The following is a 16,947-nucleotide window of genomic DNA, read 5'->3' as shown; positions in this document are numbered from 1 at the left end:
CTCCAGTATTCTTGCTTGGGAAATCCCCTGGACAGAGGAGCCTGGTGGGTTAGGCTTGCAAAAAGAGTCAGACTAGACTTAGCGACTAAACAACACAGAGAGACAGAGACTGGCGGCAGACGGGGGCCGAGGGCCATGTATGCGGCACCCCAGGATCATAGGAGGCACCCCTGTCCTACGTCTGCATTGGCCTCCTGCAGCCTGATGGCTGCGGGGCCTCAGAGGGCCACTGGCAGGGGTCTGCTGCTGAGCTCAGAAGTATACCTAGCATCACACCAGTGAGGGGGTCCACAGGAGGTGGTCCTGGATCTCTCCCTGCCCCATGCCTGCCCAGGACCAGGTGCTGGTTTCCAGATGCTGCAGTGAGCCATTCAAGCAGGAAAAAAAAAACACACACAAAGAACTGGGGAGGAGGGAAGATAATGAAGGTCCTGTGCTGACAGGCACACAGGAGATACAAGCAGCCATGTCATTTTTATTTCTCTTAAAGGTAGTTCAGAGCCACTCAATAGAAAGAGAAGAGACCGTCTTGAGGCTTTGAATAATCACAAAAGTGTCTCAGGCCAGCAAATCCAGTCACTCAGGACATTTAGTATTTAGACAACACGGCACAGAAGTGTGAAAGGACCAGAGTTAGCATGGGTATAAAAACAAGCTATATCTGCATGGCGCTTTACCATTTTTCTGGTGTTGCCTCACTTCACATAAACTTGAACTCCTCTGTCCTTGGGCTCATGGAATCGGCTGCCATGTGCCCACCAGCAGTTTGCCCCACCTCGTGCTGCTGGTCCTGATGGGCTCAGAGCGAGTGTCGGGTCTTCTCACCGTAGTCACGCTGGGACGGACAGAATATAGGGCGACTCGGTGGGAGAAAGCCAGAGAGTGAGAGATGCAGGCATGGGAGTTATGTGAGTGTCCAGATACCTGGCACTGGAGAGTTACCTGTTCCCTTCTGTCTTTTTAAAAAATCTTCACAACTTAAAAACATTTGTTTTTTTAAATTATATAGGTAAAAAAAAGTAGAAATTGCTAAACATGTGCATACTTAATGTTGTCCACCTAAACATGATTTTGGCTAGAATATCAAGGATGAGTGTTTTGAATGAGATGTTCCTGCTTTTCTCAGTTTCTCGTGCTTGAATTTCGTGCGGTGATTTTGAGCTTGTGGGCTCTCTGTCGCACGAATATTGCAAGGGAGGAACCTCTAGGTTTGCACGGGCTTGTTCTGCACCTCCCCACCCTTTTCAGTGACTGAAGCTTTGCAGGAACATTATGACTTACCTCTCAGGAACTCGTGACTCTTGGGGCTCATTGTGGGGAGGCTGGGCTAATTAGAAAGAACAGGATTGAACTCGGGGTGGGGTGGATCATCAGGTCTTGGTTGCGTGTTCCCAGAAGTGGAAAGTGAAAATCTGGCTACGTGGTTTATTTGCTCAAATAACAACCCAAGAAAAACCTGATTTTTAAAATATTTTTTTTCACAGAAACCTATTTATGATGAAGAATGCTAACGTTTTATGTTCACGGAGAAGTGATTTTCATAGTTAAAATGATTCTCTTTAACTCAGTCATTCCCAGTCTTTCTGAATTTTCAATACTTTGATTTACCAGCATTTAAAGTTCCATAAAAAACATATTTTGAGTTAAATTGATTTCTAAACTCACTTTGCCTTGAATTTTTGTGAATTTTGTAGCTTCTTGAGGTGTTAATAATTAGTACTGTGTTGGCCTCACAGGAGCAGAATTGAGAAACACTGCTCTGTATCTTGTAATGGTCATGATTTCTTTTCTGTTATTTTTCTTCTTCACAAATTACCTTATTTTCGCTCTTCAGTTTTCTGTTTTGCATTCTTTCTCATTCTCTGCCGTTCTAGTTCTCATACCTCTTAGCCATTAAGCCATGCCATTGTGGTAGATCATTTTATTTAGGTGACGCCAAATCCATTTATTGTCAACGTATCGTAACTTTTTTTCCAGTAGGAATGGCTGGCTACAAAATAAAGTATGCTGTACGCCAGACCTCCTGGGCTTCCCTCTTGGCTCAGCAGTAAAGAATTCACCTGCCAATGCAGGAGACATGGGTTTTATCCCTAGGTCAGGAAGATTCCCCTGGAGAAGGAAATGGCAATCTACTCCAGTATTCTTGCCTGGAAAATTTCATGGACAGAGGAGCATGGCACGCTAGTCTTTGGGGTCACAAAAGTGTCTGACATGACTTAGCGACTAAGCAACAACAATGCCAGACCTCCTGGCAGTAAACCTTAGCTCAGTTTATTGTCTACTGCATGTATGACTAGACAATTTGAACTTCCATATTTGCTTTTTTGTATGAATCAGACGAAGGACAGATGACCTCAGACAAAGGCAGGGCGCTTTGGCAGATGCTGGAGTCCCAAACCCAGACCTGAAGGTTCCTCTAAACTTTCTCCCTTCTCGTTGCTGTAGCAGCTGCTATGGTCAGCCAAGCCCAAGCCCCACCCCTGACTTCCCTAGTGGCACTGGGTGTTCCAGGGAAACGCCCTAGCCATGCCCAGGGACGGCCAGCCTTCGCAGCTTCTCTGGATCTTTAACTCCCTGGCTGTGGAAGCAGCATCCCGCCTCCTCGCATGAATGGCAGAGACTGCTTCCCATTCTTGGAGGGTCATGATAAACATTTCTGAAGTGAATGTAGGGGTGAAGTTATTTTGGTTTTCTGGTATTGGGTAGTTTAGCACAGAAGTTCACGGTTGTGTTCCAGTCAGTTACATTTTTCATGGAACGTTTGTTATCAGGGAAAAGAGAGGTCCACCAAAGTGCCCAAGAACATTCCTGACCAAGGACTTTGTGCATAGTGACACTGAGAGGCAGTGAGTACTTTCTGTTTGTTCAAACAGAGGGTGTGTGGGCACAGGTGATACGAAAGAAAGCTGGCCATGAACGGTAGGCAAATTATAGTAGGCCTTAAGGACATGTGTCTGGATTTTTGTCTTGTGGGAAGTCAGTGAAAGGTTTGAAAGGAGTCATGAGAATGGTTTTTCAAGAGAATCATTAACTTGACAGCATTGTGCAATTTAGGTCAGGAGAGAGAGAAAGTCTAAGACAGGGAGACCTAAGAGTTACATCAGTCTGGATTTCGGGTGTGCTTGATGAGGCTCTGGCAAGTGGGAGACATTACCAAAAAAGAATTTGTTGTTATTTTGCCAACTGGATATTCTGAAGAAAGTGCTAAGTGAGGATGGAGGAGAAGTCAGAGATGACCCTAAATTTCCTAAAGTTCTGGGAATGCTGGTACCATTGCCCAAGGCAGAATCAGGATGGCACCTCACTTGGGGTAAAATATTATTTCAAGTCTGTGTGGTGGCTTGGTCTTAGAGAAGACAGTAAGTTTCAAGTCAACAAAACAGTGGTTTCCATCTGGAAGTGTTCTGAGAACTATCTGCCTGTCAGCCACGAACTTACTGAAGTAGGGTCTGACATAATGGTTGGTCCCAGAAAACTGCTCTCTGGGGTTCTAGATGATATCATTCAGCGAGTCAGAACTACTGCACTTACTGCTTGCAGTGTGAGTTGGGGTGCCCCATAGCATGCTCCATGGAACCCTAAAATTGGTGACGTTTTGATAAAAATATTTATTGACCCTGGGTGGAGATGCCCCACATCTTTTTGATTTGCTTTAAGTAAGCAGTGTTTTAAGAAAAAATTAAACCACCTTTTTTTTTTTTGGTCTTTTAGTCTCTGTACTCGTGGCTTGTACTTTAGTTTCAAAATAGGTGCATATTTTTATCGGCTTACTGGCTAGAAGTGGTAACAAGCAGACCTTCATGATGTATAAGTGGTATTGAGACATTGCTTAAATGTAAATAACGGTTTGGTGCCTGAAATTTTACAAACTTAGGCTTAATGAAGAGTTTGTTTTTTTTTAAATCAGTTAATGCTAAGGGAAGGAAAAATCGACTTGTTTCTTCTCCTGTTGACTGTTTACTTGGTGTGTGTTTGTGAACCTAGAATTATAGAGATTGCAGCCTGCCACTCGGCGCACACGTCGGCCGCCAAGACGCAGGGCGGCCACGTGTACATGTGGGGCCAGTGCCGCGGCCAGTCGGTGACCCTGCCGCACCTCACGCACTTCTCCTCCACCGACGACGTGTTCGCCTGCTTTGCCACGCCCGCCGTCACGTGGCGCCTCCTGTCTGTGGGTGAGCTGACTGCTGTCTGTTGGGTGATGGCCTGAGAGCTAGGAAGAAAACTCTGGTGCTGTTGTTTTTCAATAGTGAGGACTTTTGTTAAGTGCAGTATCAGGCAATTCATTTCCCTCTCACAGGCTCCTGTGAAAGAGAACTCACCGGACCAATTCATTTTCCTTAAAAGTATTAGAAATCTCATACTAAAATTCAAAGAACTTCGGATGGCTTTTTGATGTGACTGGGAAACCATGGCTTTTATTTTTAGTGGGCGTATTTACTCAAGCTTTCAACATGTTTATTTAGTGAGGTGGTTGGGGCTTTAGTTGTTTTGCCAGATTTACAAGCAGATGTGTCTGAGGTTCTTATAATGATTGCAGCAGCGGGAAATCTGTATTTAGGGGAAAAAGCACACTGCTCAGTTGGTCACTTATTTTGGGAAATCAATATTTTCATGAGTGTGAGCAAAGCGATACTATATTTGGCCTGCATTTTCATTGGAAAACACTGGTGTCATTCCTTTAGAACCTGATGACCACCTCACAGTGGCCGAGTCCCTGAAGAGGGAATTTGACAACCCCAACACCGCAGACCTGAAATTTCTGGTGGATGGAAAGTACATTTATGTGCATAAAGTCCTTCTCAAAATCAGGTAAGGCATCATTTGAGAATTGAAATAAATATGTTTATTATTTTCTAGTTGCAAAGACTTATGTCAGGCACTACGGTGATTCTGAAAAACTGTAAGGATCTTTTCGCCCTTATGAGCAGACAGTACAGCAGGGAAAATATGTTATATGTGAAACAAGAAATCATAGAAGCCATCGTAGCAATGGGTGGGGCGTGGTGCAGGGCATACGCAATCGGCTTCCTCAGAGACTCTGTAGACAGCTTGTCCACCTTGGCGCTGGAGAGCAGCCATCCAGCCAGCGGTGAGCATCCACTGAGCCCTGTTGGGGCTGCTTGACCTAAGTGAGCCTCCCTGCCCAGGACCTGAGTGAGTCCATGAGAGTCACTCTCCTTAATCAGCTGTGGGATACAGTAGGTTTAGACCTTGAAAAAAGACAAGAGCAGCAAGGTTTGGGGTAAAACTAACAGACTTTTAAAAATTCACTTTTATTAATGGGTAATTTTTGAGCATCCATTTAAAATGTGCAGCCTGAGGAGTTTTGACATTTGTATATTCTCTGGAAACCACCATTCCACACCAGGACACAGAACACTGGCATCACCCCCCTCAAAGACCCCTCAGGCCCTAGCCCTGGGGCAAGCCCTGATCTTCTTTCTGTCAGTATAGATTAGTTAGCATTTTCTAGAAGGTGATGTAAATGTAATGAAACAGTATGTATTCTTCTCTGCCTGGCTTCTTGCTTCTAGCCTAATGATTTTGAAATTCATTTTGTTGTTGTGTAACAGACATCCAAGTCCTCCTGCAGTGAATCACAAACACAGTATAGTATTTCAGTCTCAAGTTCACTTCTTAGTAAGGCCAGGCTGTGCAATATTTGTTCACTTCTACTGTTGCCCATAAACCTTCATAAAAATGAGGAGGTTGTGGTTTGTTAGGGCTGTTGTAACAAAGTTCTGTAGGCTGATTGGTTTCAATAACAGAAATTTATTCTCTTATGGTTTTGGAGGCTAGAAATTCAAGATCTTGTTGAATGAAGTGGGTTATTCCATCCTCCGTCCCACCTTCTGGTGGTTTGCTGCCAGTTTTTTGCCCTCCTTGGCTTATGGCAGCATAACTCTAGTCTTCACGTGGCGCTCTCCCTGTGTTCAAACCCCCTTTTTATGAGGACACCAGTCATATCAGTTTAGGGCCCACCCTAATGACCTACTTTTAATTTGATCCCTTCTCCAAATATGGTTATATTCTGAGGTTAGGACTTCAGTCTGTGAATTTGGGGATTCAATTCAACCCATAACAGGAGGAGAAGAAACAAAATTACTCAGAATTTAAAAAAATAAAGCCACCTGATTTCTATAAATGCTGCTCCGTGGACATGGTGTGGGAGGGACCCGTGGGAGTCTGTGGTCAGAGAGGCGGCCACCCCACAGCAGGCTAGCCTTTGCAGCCTCCTCTAGTAAACCACTGTTTGCAGACTTTTGGCCAGCAGAAGAAGCGAGGGACCCAGGCCAGGACATGAAGGTGTGTGGTCTGTGTTTTTCCTCTCTGCATGTTAGTTGCTTCCTCTTTAACCACTACGATCACGTGCTCCTCAGGAAGGTTATCGGCTCTTGCCCAGAAGCCAGGACCTGACATCTTTCTTCCTTCAGGTGTGAGCATTTTCGCTCTTCATTGGAAGACAACGAGGATGATATTGTAGAAATGAGTGAATTTTCATATCCTGTTTACCGAGCCTTCCTGGAGTACCTGTACACAGACAGCATCAGCCTGTCCCCCGAGGAGGCAGTAGGTAATTCCCACCAGACTTGACCAAGGGTTTGGCAAAAAGGTGGTTTGTGTAGAGCCTCAAAGGAAGTCTCTGTGAGGGAAGTCACAAAAGTAGTTCTGTTTTTGTGTGCTAAACCCAAACTCTTTCCTTCTTCCCACCTCATACAAAGGTTGACTTGATGGATAAAATGAGAGGTGGGTGAATTATCAACCCATCAACACTGTGGTGTGGGTGCCATTCAGCCTGAATTGCTAGACACCATACATAGCTTTTTAGTTTCCACAACCTGCTGCCTTCAAGATATTTACATTATAAAAATGGTAAGATGCATGTAATAAGAAGCCCTGCTGGTCTCCATAACTGTGACTGTCTCTTTGGGACAGACTGCCGTGGCCCAGTGCCTCACGGCACTTCAGGGTTACTGACGGTAAGAAAGCAACACAGGGTGTCCAGTTGGGCACAGGGTGAAAAACATACTCAGTTTCAGCTTACAGCTGTCAGTGTCGTTGGCCAGTGGGACAGAAGAATTAAAGAATTGCTTCTGTAAGGAACCAAAGAAAGAGTTTAAGCCTCACATTTTAAAATTTGGTATTCATTTTACATGTGTAAAGCTGGTAACACTTTTTACCAGATCAGCATTTAATTTTCCTCGGGTGAACAGAAGTGTGATTTCTGAAGTTTTCCAGTTTTCCTTCCTTCCTCCCACAGTGCAGGAGGGCCAGGGCCCATGGTGTGCCACGCTCCCCTCGGCACCTGTGAGGGAGACAGACCGAGCCCTGCCCCGTGGAGCTGGTGCTCAGGGGAGGGAGGCCAGTCCTTAATGAGAAATCAAAGCGGTCAGTCAGGAGGTCAGGGAAGGCCTCTGTGAGGAAGTGTGCTGAGGAGAGAGCGGGGGGAAAGCAAGCAGACACCCAGGCAAAGAGCATGCTAAACAAGAGACAGTGTGAGGGTCTGAGACAGGAGCACGGGGAGCACATGGAAGAGGAGGATGGGGAGAGAGAGACTGAGGTGGGCAGTGGAGGTAACTGAGGCCAGGCAGCTGGGTCTGGCCAAGACCAGATGTGGCCTTGGAGGTCATGGTGAAGGGCTTGAGTTTTAGTCTTGATGTGATAGACAGCCTTGGAAGATTTTGACAATGAGGGTTGCATATTTAGTTTTTGCTTTAATAATAAAATGGAAAAAGGAAGTAGCTTAAACAAGGTGGTTTCTCTGTCACCCAGGGACACAGTGCAAGGCATCCTTACGTGTGGCCCCTGGATTCACGTCCACGGCCATATCTGCACTGCAGACAGCAGGACGGAGGAAGGGACAGTGGCGAGGCGCCAAGGGCAAACCCTGATGTCTGCTAAGGAAGTCCCACTTCTTTTAAACCAGGGACCAGAGATGACCAAGGCCTTAATTAGCTGCATAGGAAGTAGCAGGGAGTGGTCATTTCTAGATGGCCATGCTCAGCCACATAGTCTAGGATTTGGGGAGAAAAGGAGGATGGGTTTGTGTGTTTTACGGAGGGAGGAGGCACCGGCAGCTTCGACTCCAGGAGTGAAAAGATCAGGAACTGTAATGGTTGAGATGTAAGGTGGTGGTGCCCTGGGTTAAGGTGGTCTAGCATGGAGGTGTTGAAAGAGATGAGAGTCTGGATACATCTTCCAAAGCGAGCTGACAGAATTTGTTGGTGGTTGGTTGTGGGGTGTGAAGGAAAGAGAAGGATGGGGGGGTTGGCCTGAGTATGGAGAGCACCAAGTTTTGCTCTGGAGTTTGAAAAATCAAAGGAGTCTGAGCTGCCTTTTAGACATCTGTGTGGCAGGTTTTCTATAGGCCCCCGGGCAAGAGTCTAAAGGAGGCCTACATACCACATGTCTAAAAATTTAAAGTTATGTGTCAAGCTAAAAGCTTCAAATAAAATGTGTTAAATCCTCATACCTTGAAAAATACACCTTCATTAAGAACTGAGAGGCCAGGTTGGCATATCATCTGGAATTGAGGGTAGGTCTCTTGGAGTTCGGTGCTAGGACACCATTGCTCAGGAAGGTCAGACTCCTGGCCTCCAGCTTGGTATCTGCCATCTTTGTTTACCCACCACCAGCTACATCCTGCACCACAAGAGGTGCACGGGCACCCAGCCTACTCTCCATGCTCCATCCATCCTGCCCTGGCCACCCCTTGGAACTGGGGGTCTGTACCTTGGTGACAGGGTCGAGGGGAGGAAACACTTGCATGTGTGGCCTCAGGGCTGATTAGGCAGGGAGTCCCAGGGTCCCTGGGCGCTCAGACGGTAAAGAATCCACTTGCAATGCAGGAGACTCGGTTGGATCCCTGGCCCAGGAAGATCCACTAGAGCAGGAAATGGCTACCCACTCTAGTATTCTTGCCTGGAGAATTCCATGGACAGAGGAGCCTGGCGGGCTATAGTCCACAGGAGCGCAGAGTTGGACATGACTGAGTGACTAGCACTTTCACACTTTCCTAGAGTCCCAGGTGCACGAAGTGTGGTCTAGGAGTGGGCACGTGGCTCCCTGGCCACTGTGGGAAGGGGTTGCCTGGAGCAGGTGCAGAGCTGGGCCCTCCTGAGTGGAGGATCCAGGCAGTACCTGTGAGCACACGCATATGTGAGTCTGGTGCCTGGGGTGTGGGGAGCTGTCAGTGTGAATCTGAGAGTTGTTGAGAACTGACTAGAAACAATCAGGTCATTCACAGCTCTCAAGATTTCAAAAGATTTCAGTTTGTTTCCCCAGTAGGCCATAGGCCTTTCTTCTATGATAATACTTGTCATGTTACAACGAAAGCCAAGTTTCCAACTAAAATCTACCACATTGTGTAAAACTTACTGTAAGGTTGAAGAAATCCTGGCCCTGTGTCCTTTGGGCCCTCTATGCAGTACCTTCCATGAAAAGGTTATCTTGAAGTAAACATGACAACAGTCTAGAGTCATGATTAAGCTAGCTTTTGATCAGGTGGCAACCAGGACTGAATTGGACCTAGCAAGTGTTCTATTCTTCCCAGGGTGTAGGGCTACTGAGCCCATGGTGTGGATCCCGTTCATGCAGGGGTGGAGGGGACTCTCTCAGTCTCTCTAGCCGAGTGACATAACTTGAGGGCCACTCACTTCACCAGTGACATTCTTTATGGTAATTAACAAATCCTCAAATGGAGATTTAAATAGCCATAATTGAAGCCATTTGACAAGAGCCTTTCAAACACTTGACTGACTGACCATTCCCTTTTTTTGGCTGCACTGAGCAGATGTGGGATCTTGCCTGACTCGGAATTGGACCCTTGCCCCCTGTAGCAGAAGCTTGGCACCCTGGGCACAGTCAGGAAAACCCCCTGACTGACCATCCTTGATTAGAGTCTTTCCGCAGTGTCCCTGGTGTTCAGTCACTCCGCCCTGTGCAACTCTGCGGCTCTGTGGACTGCAGCCTGCCAGGCTCCTCTGTCCATGGCAAGAGACTACTGGGGCGGGTTGCCATTTCCTTCTCCGACAGTATCCCTTGGAGTAGCTTAAAAATCAACTTAAACATCTAAATCACTCTATGTTGTATTATTTGAAAGTAGATGACATATAATATAACAAGAATCATCAGGTTTTTACCAGACAGTATTAAAACTGTGAGGCTGGAGATCATTTAGGGAAATAAGTGAAATAAGAGTCTGAATACTGAACTCTTGGGCATCCGAGTACGCGGAAGTCAGGAAAAATGGTCCAGCCACGAGACTGAAGAGTAACTCCTGAAGGAGAAGCAAACCTGAGCAAGTGTTTGAAGCAGCTCTCACAGCTGTGTGAATGCTGCCGGGGAGGTGCTGAGGCTTCGGCGGGGGCGGCAAGCGGAGGAAACGCCATTTTCGCTCCTGCTGCTTCCCCCACAGCCCCGTGTCTGAGAGCTGCACTTGCTGTCAGCACAGCCGTGTCCTTAGATCCAGCCACACACGCACAGTGTGTGCGTCAGCCTAAGCTTCAGTTCCCACACCCCTTCGCCGAGGATTATATTGGGTTGGCCAAAAACTTCGTGTGGGGTTTTCCATACGATGTTACACACAAATCTGAACAGAAAGTTCTGGCCAACACAGTATTTAAAATCATCTCTGACGGGTTGAGTGAGTTTAAATCAGGATACTTGAGATCACTCCCCTAGTAAACATCTCTTTCTACCAGGATTGCTTGATTTGGCTACATTTTATAGAGAAAATCGTTTGAAAAAACTCTGCCAACAAACTATCAAGCAAGGAATCTGCGAGGAGAATGCCATCGCGCTCCTGTCGGCCGCCGTGAAGTATGAAGCTCAGGTAAGAAGAGCATCCTTTTAACGAGCTCACCTTACACTGAAACTCTGCTTAAAGATTTAATTTAAACAAAGTACTAAAAGAAAAAATATATAAGGGAATGTTAGGATGGAGCTCAAGGGCAGAAACCATGAAGGAAAGGATTGATAGATCTGATCTCAAAAAATCAAAATGTCTACACATGCACGCACACACACAAACACACAAACACACACACACACACACACACACAAATAGAAAATAAATGACACTCTGGAAAAAAATATCTTTAACACAGTGAAGCAAGTTTACCATAGTTAATGTATAATTCTTTAAAAAAAAAAATAACATGAGCAGTTTGATGGAAAAAAAATGGACCAAATGGATTTATGAACAAATGAAAACTAAGAATGAAAATAAGATATAATTTTTCAGTTGTCAATAGGGAAATCTATTTTTAGAAATAGTACAGGCTCAGGATAATGGGTATTCTCCTAAATTGCTGAGGAGAATGCAAATTAGTATTATCAGTTGGGGCAGTTTGGTATAATATGTAATAAAAGCTTTAAAAATTTAATTCTTTAAGGAATTCACTTGTAGAAAGTTATCTTAAGAAAGTAATCATGGATTCAGAGATTTAGCTTCAAAGACGTTTCCTGCAGCATTGTTTATAATTTTTAAAAATTAAAAAAATTCAGCATAAATATCTCAGTTCTCAGTTCAGTCGCTCAGTCATTTCTGACTCTTTGCAACCCCATGGGCTGCAGCACGCCAGGCCTCCCTGTCCATCACCAGTTCCGGGAGTTTACTCTTAACTCATGTCCATCGAGTGGGTGTTGCCATCCAACCATCTCATCCTTTGTCGTGCCCTTCTCCTTCTGCCTTCAATCTTTCCCAGCATCAGGGTCTTTTCAAATGAGTCAGTTCTGCGCATCAGGTGGCCAAAGGGTTGGAGCTTCAGCTTTACCATCAGCCCTTCCAATGAATATTCAGGACTGATTTCCTTTAGGATTGACTGGTTTGATCTCTTTGCAGTCCAAAAGTCTTCTCCAACACCATAAATACAGCATAAAGGTAGAAGAAAATTGTTTAAACAATGGTACAGTCTTTGGGGTCACAAAGAGTTGGACACAACTTAGTAACTGAACAACCACCTCAGATGTGCAGATGACACCACCCTTATGGCAAAAAGTGAAGAAGAAATAAATGAAAGTGAAAGAGGAGAGAGAGTGAAAAAGTTGGCTTAAAGCTCAACATTCAGAAAACTAAGATCATGGCATCCGGTCCCATCACTTCATGGCAAATAGATGGAGAAACAGCGGAAATAGTGGCAGACTATTTTTTTGGGCTTCAAAATCACTGCAGATGGTGATTGCAGCCATGAAATAAAAAGATGCTTACTCCTTGGAAGGAAAGTTATGATAAACCTAGATAGCATATTAAAAAGCAGAGACATTACTTTGTCAACAAAGGTCCATCTAGTTAAGGCTATGGTTTTTCCAGTAGTCCTGTATGGATGTGAGAGTTGGACTATAAAGAAAGCTGAGTGCCGAAGAACTGATGCTTTTGAACTGTGGTGTTGGAGAAGACTCTTGAGAGTCCCTTGGACTGCAAGGAGATCCAACCAGTCCATCCTAAAGGAGATCAGTCCTGGGTGTTCATTGGAAGGGCTGATGTAGAAGCTGAAACTCCATTACTTTGACCACCTGATGCAAAGAGCTGACTCATTTGAAAAGACCCTGATGCTGGGAAAGATTGAAGGTGAGAGGAGAAAGGGACGACAGAGGATGAGATGGCTGGATGGCATCACTGACTCAATCGACATGAGTTTGAATAAACTCGGGGAGTTGGTGATGGACAGGGAGGCTGGCATGCTACAGTCCATGGGGTCTCAGAGTTGGACATGACTGAGCGACTGAACTGAACTGAACTGAACAACGATGTTAATACTATTCAAGATATATCATTGACTGAAAAACTGTGGTTCTATTTTTTAATAAGTATATTTGTTAAATAAAAACATTTTAAAAATTTAAGTATAAATAGCTAAATTGAAAAAGACCAAAATTTACTATCTACATAGAAAAAAAGACTGAAAAATATAGTCAGTGGTTACCTTTGAATTGGTGGGATTGTAGATGATTTTTATTTCGTTATCTTTGCTAGTTTTTCCTGAAATTTCTATAGTGACCATGTATTGTTTTGATAATAAAGAAAACTTGTCTTAGAGTTAAATCTTAAGGAAACAGGCCAGACTCCTTGGAGTCGATTTCCTTAAGGATATCCTTTCCTTTGTCAAAGAACAGGGACATTTTAGCAGTGAGCAGAAAAAAGGCTATAGCTTCTTTTCTGTTTATGATATGCTTATTAAAGAAAATTCAGAAAATACAAAAAGTATGAGGAAGGAAATGCCTCATCAACCAGAGGACACAAATGTTTTATACAGCTCCTTCTGATTTTTTCCCTAGGTTATGTGTATATCTCTAAATACTAGGTTTTTTTCACTTAACATTAAAAAAAAAAAAAACTTCCCTACCTTGAAGCATGGACATTTAAAAGCATAGTGAATATTTGTCTTTCATCAAGGTAATAATACATTGGGCACTTACAACACGCAGAATGCTTCATGGTCAAATAGTAGCTACGTGCTTTTTCAAGAGTTTGTTACAGTCACGGCAGTAATGCTGGACTCCTCTGGACTGCCTCAAATGAGATGGCGGGCACATACTGTTTCCCTCTGAACTAGGCTTAATTTGCAAGACTTCTTCACATTTCCTATTTATGTGAATTATTTGAATGCTTACCATCCAGCCCTCTGTTTTCTAGAAAGCAAGCTCCTTGAGGAATGGCAAGGACTTTGTTTTGCCAGATCCCTAGTGCCTAGGATAGTGCCTGACACATAGTAGGTGCTCACTAAATGTTTGTTTAATGAATGTCCCACTTTGCCTTTAGAGGTAGACTAACTAATTGTTATATCCTAAATTAGTATGACAGACCACAAATAAAATTGACTCAGTGCTTACATCACATAAAAGTTTTTATAAAGAACAGTGCATTTGATGTGACTAGTATTCTTACTTGCTGACTCAAATAAGAAATGGACCTTTTCAGCAAATTATCCCTCATGCTTGACTACACTTCAGTTCAGTTGCTCAGTCATGTCAGACTCTTTGCGACCCCGTGAATCGCAGCACACCAGGCCTCCCTGTTCATCACCAACTCCTTAATATATAATTAATACAAGCCAGGGATTATTCGAAGCCCAGTTCATATCATGCTTAATTCTCAAAAGAACCCGATAAGAATATAGGTATTATTATTATTCTAATTTACAAGTGAGGAAGCTTGAATCTGAGAGATTAAATTCTTAGCAAACTATTAATAATAATTTTAAAACTGGCATGCAATCCCAGATTGGACCAATTTCAAAAGCACACCTTCTACCACAATTCTCTATTGTCTCCATATTTTAAAATCAGCAGGGTTTATGCACTGGTTCAGCAGATACCCACTGAGTGCCCATTAAATGCTTGACACTGTTCTAGGCACTTGAGGGTACAAGAAGTGAACAAAATAGACCAAAGTCTCTGCCCTCATGGAACTTTCTGCTGGTGAGGGCAATAGATAAACTAATATAATACGTGTTCTGTTAGGTGGTGATAAGTGATATAAAAAAGTAAGTTAGGGAAGGGCAGTGGGAGGAGGCCAGACTGAGATGAAATTTGAAGGTTTAAATCATGGTCGAGAAAGGAAGGGAGGTCTCACCAAGGAGAGCTGAGCACAGACATGAAGGAGACACGGCGGGCCACGTAGCCCAGGGCCCGAGGCCATCAGGGTCTTCACAGGCCGGCCTGCCTTTAGTTCTCAGTTCTCTGGGGCCAGAAGTGTGTCAAGCCACCTGATTTCTGATTCTCAAGTTTGCAGATCTAATCAAGGGAATCACTATGGGACTTTTTTTTTTTTTTTTTTTGGCCTAGAGTACATTACAGTAAGCCAGAAATCTCCAATCTGTGGAGTTTCTCTCAGCAGAAAGTTGTGATTTCTTCCAAGCACTTTCCCACTTCAGACTACTGAAGCTCTGTGTGATCTGATGAAGCCTAACCATCCCAGCCTTGTCTTCTTGTAAAGGAGAAAGAGCAGTGGTCTGTTCATGACTTCAGAGAAGCAGTTTCCCAGATGACTCTTTCATGGCATAAGCTTTCCTCACAAATTCTTTACAGGTAGAACTATTTAAGCCCCAGAAGACTAAAAGATGAGTGTTGGGCTCAACATAAAGAAAATCTTTTAATCAGTTTACTCTATACATTCACACAATAAAGAAACATTTATTACACAAACAAAAAAGATTGTTGTACTCTAAATAAATAGTGAAAGAGGAATGAACAATACACATCGGTGCCTATCTCTGGGAAGAAAATGTCTCATTTTTTGCATTGGTTAGTGTGGAGGAACTTGAATGCTTTCCTCTGTTATTTACATTTTTACAAGCATAGACTCACATCAGCTGTATAGTTTTACAGCTATTCTTTAGGTACTGCTGTCCCAGCATTTCTTTCTGTTGGCCATCAAATCCTCTTTCCTCACCTTTGTGTTTTAGGAATTTTTGTGCTGTGTTGCATCGCATCAGGATATGTGAATTTGCTAAAATATTTCTGTTGTCGTCCCTAGGACTTAGAAGAATTCTGCTTCAGGTTTTGCATAAACCATTTGACTGTAGTAACACAGACTTCGGGCTTTGCAGAAATGGACCATGATCTCTTGAAGAACTTTATCAGCAAAGCAAGCAGAGTTGGAGCCTTTAAAAACTGACCCTCACCTGCAGGAAAGAAGTTTTAGTGTTTCCACTATCCCTGCAACAGTCAAAGAATAACTTCTTCTTAATAGTGTTGATGATGTGCTACATTTGGGCTGAACATGTTCTGTCAAAACAAGGGGATGGTGGCGAGTCTTCCCCCGCTTCTGAAATCCACTGTCTACAAGAGAAGGCATTAAATGCTCTGTTCAGATGGGACTAAGCTCAAGGGGAAAAAATTGAAATGTCTTACTATATTTACCATTTCCTCTTACGAGTCACTTAAGTTGAAGACTTTTGGTACAGGGGTCTAAGTGTATGCTATTCTGGCCAAATTTCCATATTCAACAGGCTGGTGCCACACAGAGCAGCTTGACCAGGAGTGCTCCCACTAGCACACTTCAGCATCCAGCACAGCGCCTTGCCTACAGCAGGCACTCAACTGATTATCGATCTTAATCATGCCTGAACAGCTTTCTTTATGGGACACTGGATGAAGGAATAACTTAGGCAAAGCAAATTTAAAACAGCTGAGGTTGCTATTATGGTACATTGTTCTGAGGAATAGTGGCTAATTTAAAGCGTTAATCAGAATTCACAAAAGGCCTTGGCAATTAAATTGTTGAAGACCCAAGGGCTAATTTTAATTCTCCGTTTTACTCTGAGTCATTAATTTCCCATATGAAATTATTGAGTATGAAATACTGTCTTTGAGAGAGTGTTATTCCTGGGTTGATTTGCCTTTTACTTTTGTGTTAAGAGATTTGCCTCTGTAAGTAAAAATGGGTTTCTCTTGTAGTTGACTTTTATGTCACCACAAAACAGGTCTTTTAACTTGGCACAGTGTGATTATAAAAGTAGCAGCTGAAAAGGAACTAATACTTCCATTTCATGGGCACCACTAGCACGAATGAGGTAAATTTATACTTTTTAGATCAAGTTACCCAACTGCAAATGAGAAACTGAACCAGGATGTAGGCTGCAGCGTCAGCGTCCTAACGTGTATTTCACAATATGATACTATGTGAAGAAACCTCTCTTGGAATTAGAAACCTCGTTCTGATGCTGAACTGTTTGATAATAAAGCACTCATTTGTAAGTAACAGAACAAATGTGTGTGTTTTTTAATTCATCAGAAGCAGCAAGATTCTACCCACCTTATGTCTCTAGATACACACAGATTGTTTCATATAAACTAATTTTTTAAAGCAGTCACTGAGATAAGGCATCCTAACAAAGCCTACCCTAAAACCTGGATGACTTTTAAACAGTTTAATTACTATTCATACACTTACCTATGAGTGATTGGTCTTTACTGGTGAGGTCGCTTGAATCCTTGTTT

At 43.5% G+C, this 16,947-nt stretch overlaps 1 protein-coding gene across 14 annotated transcripts in view; it reads left to right on the top strand.

The window, feature by feature from the left end:
- Positions 1 to 16,713, top strand: part of RCBTB2 (RCC1 and BTB domain containing protein 2) — a 61,921-nt gene extending 45,208 nt beyond the window's left edge. For all 14 annotated transcript variants that reach the window (XM_043477825.1, XM_043477820.1, XM_043477816.1 and 11 more), the window contains 5 exons: positions 3,985 to 4,175; positions 4,686 to 4,812; positions 6,438 to 6,577; positions 10,707 to 10,837; positions 15,482 to 16,713. In XM_043477825.1, the coding sequence (XP_043333760.1) occupies positions 3,985 to 4,175; positions 4,686 to 4,812; positions 6,438 to 6,577; positions 10,707 to 10,837; positions 15,482 to 15,622 (730 nt within the window). In that variant the 3' untranslated portion in view covers positions 15,623 to 16,713. The remainder of the gene's footprint in view (positions 1 to 3,984; positions 4,176 to 4,685; positions 4,813 to 6,437; positions 6,578 to 10,706; positions 10,838 to 15,481) is intronic.
- Positions 16,714 to 16,947: the final 234 nt, after the last annotated feature.

The sequence above is a fragment of the Cervus canadensis genome, chromosome 9 (assembly GCF_019320065.1).
Source record: "Cervus canadensis isolate Bull #8, Minnesota chromosome 9, ASM1932006v1, whole genome shotgun sequence".
Classification (NCBI taxonomy): domain Eukaryota; kingdom Metazoa; phylum Chordata; class Mammalia; order Artiodactyla; family Cervidae; genus Cervus; species Cervus canadensis.
This window is presented reverse-complemented; position numbering and strand designations above follow the sequence as displayed.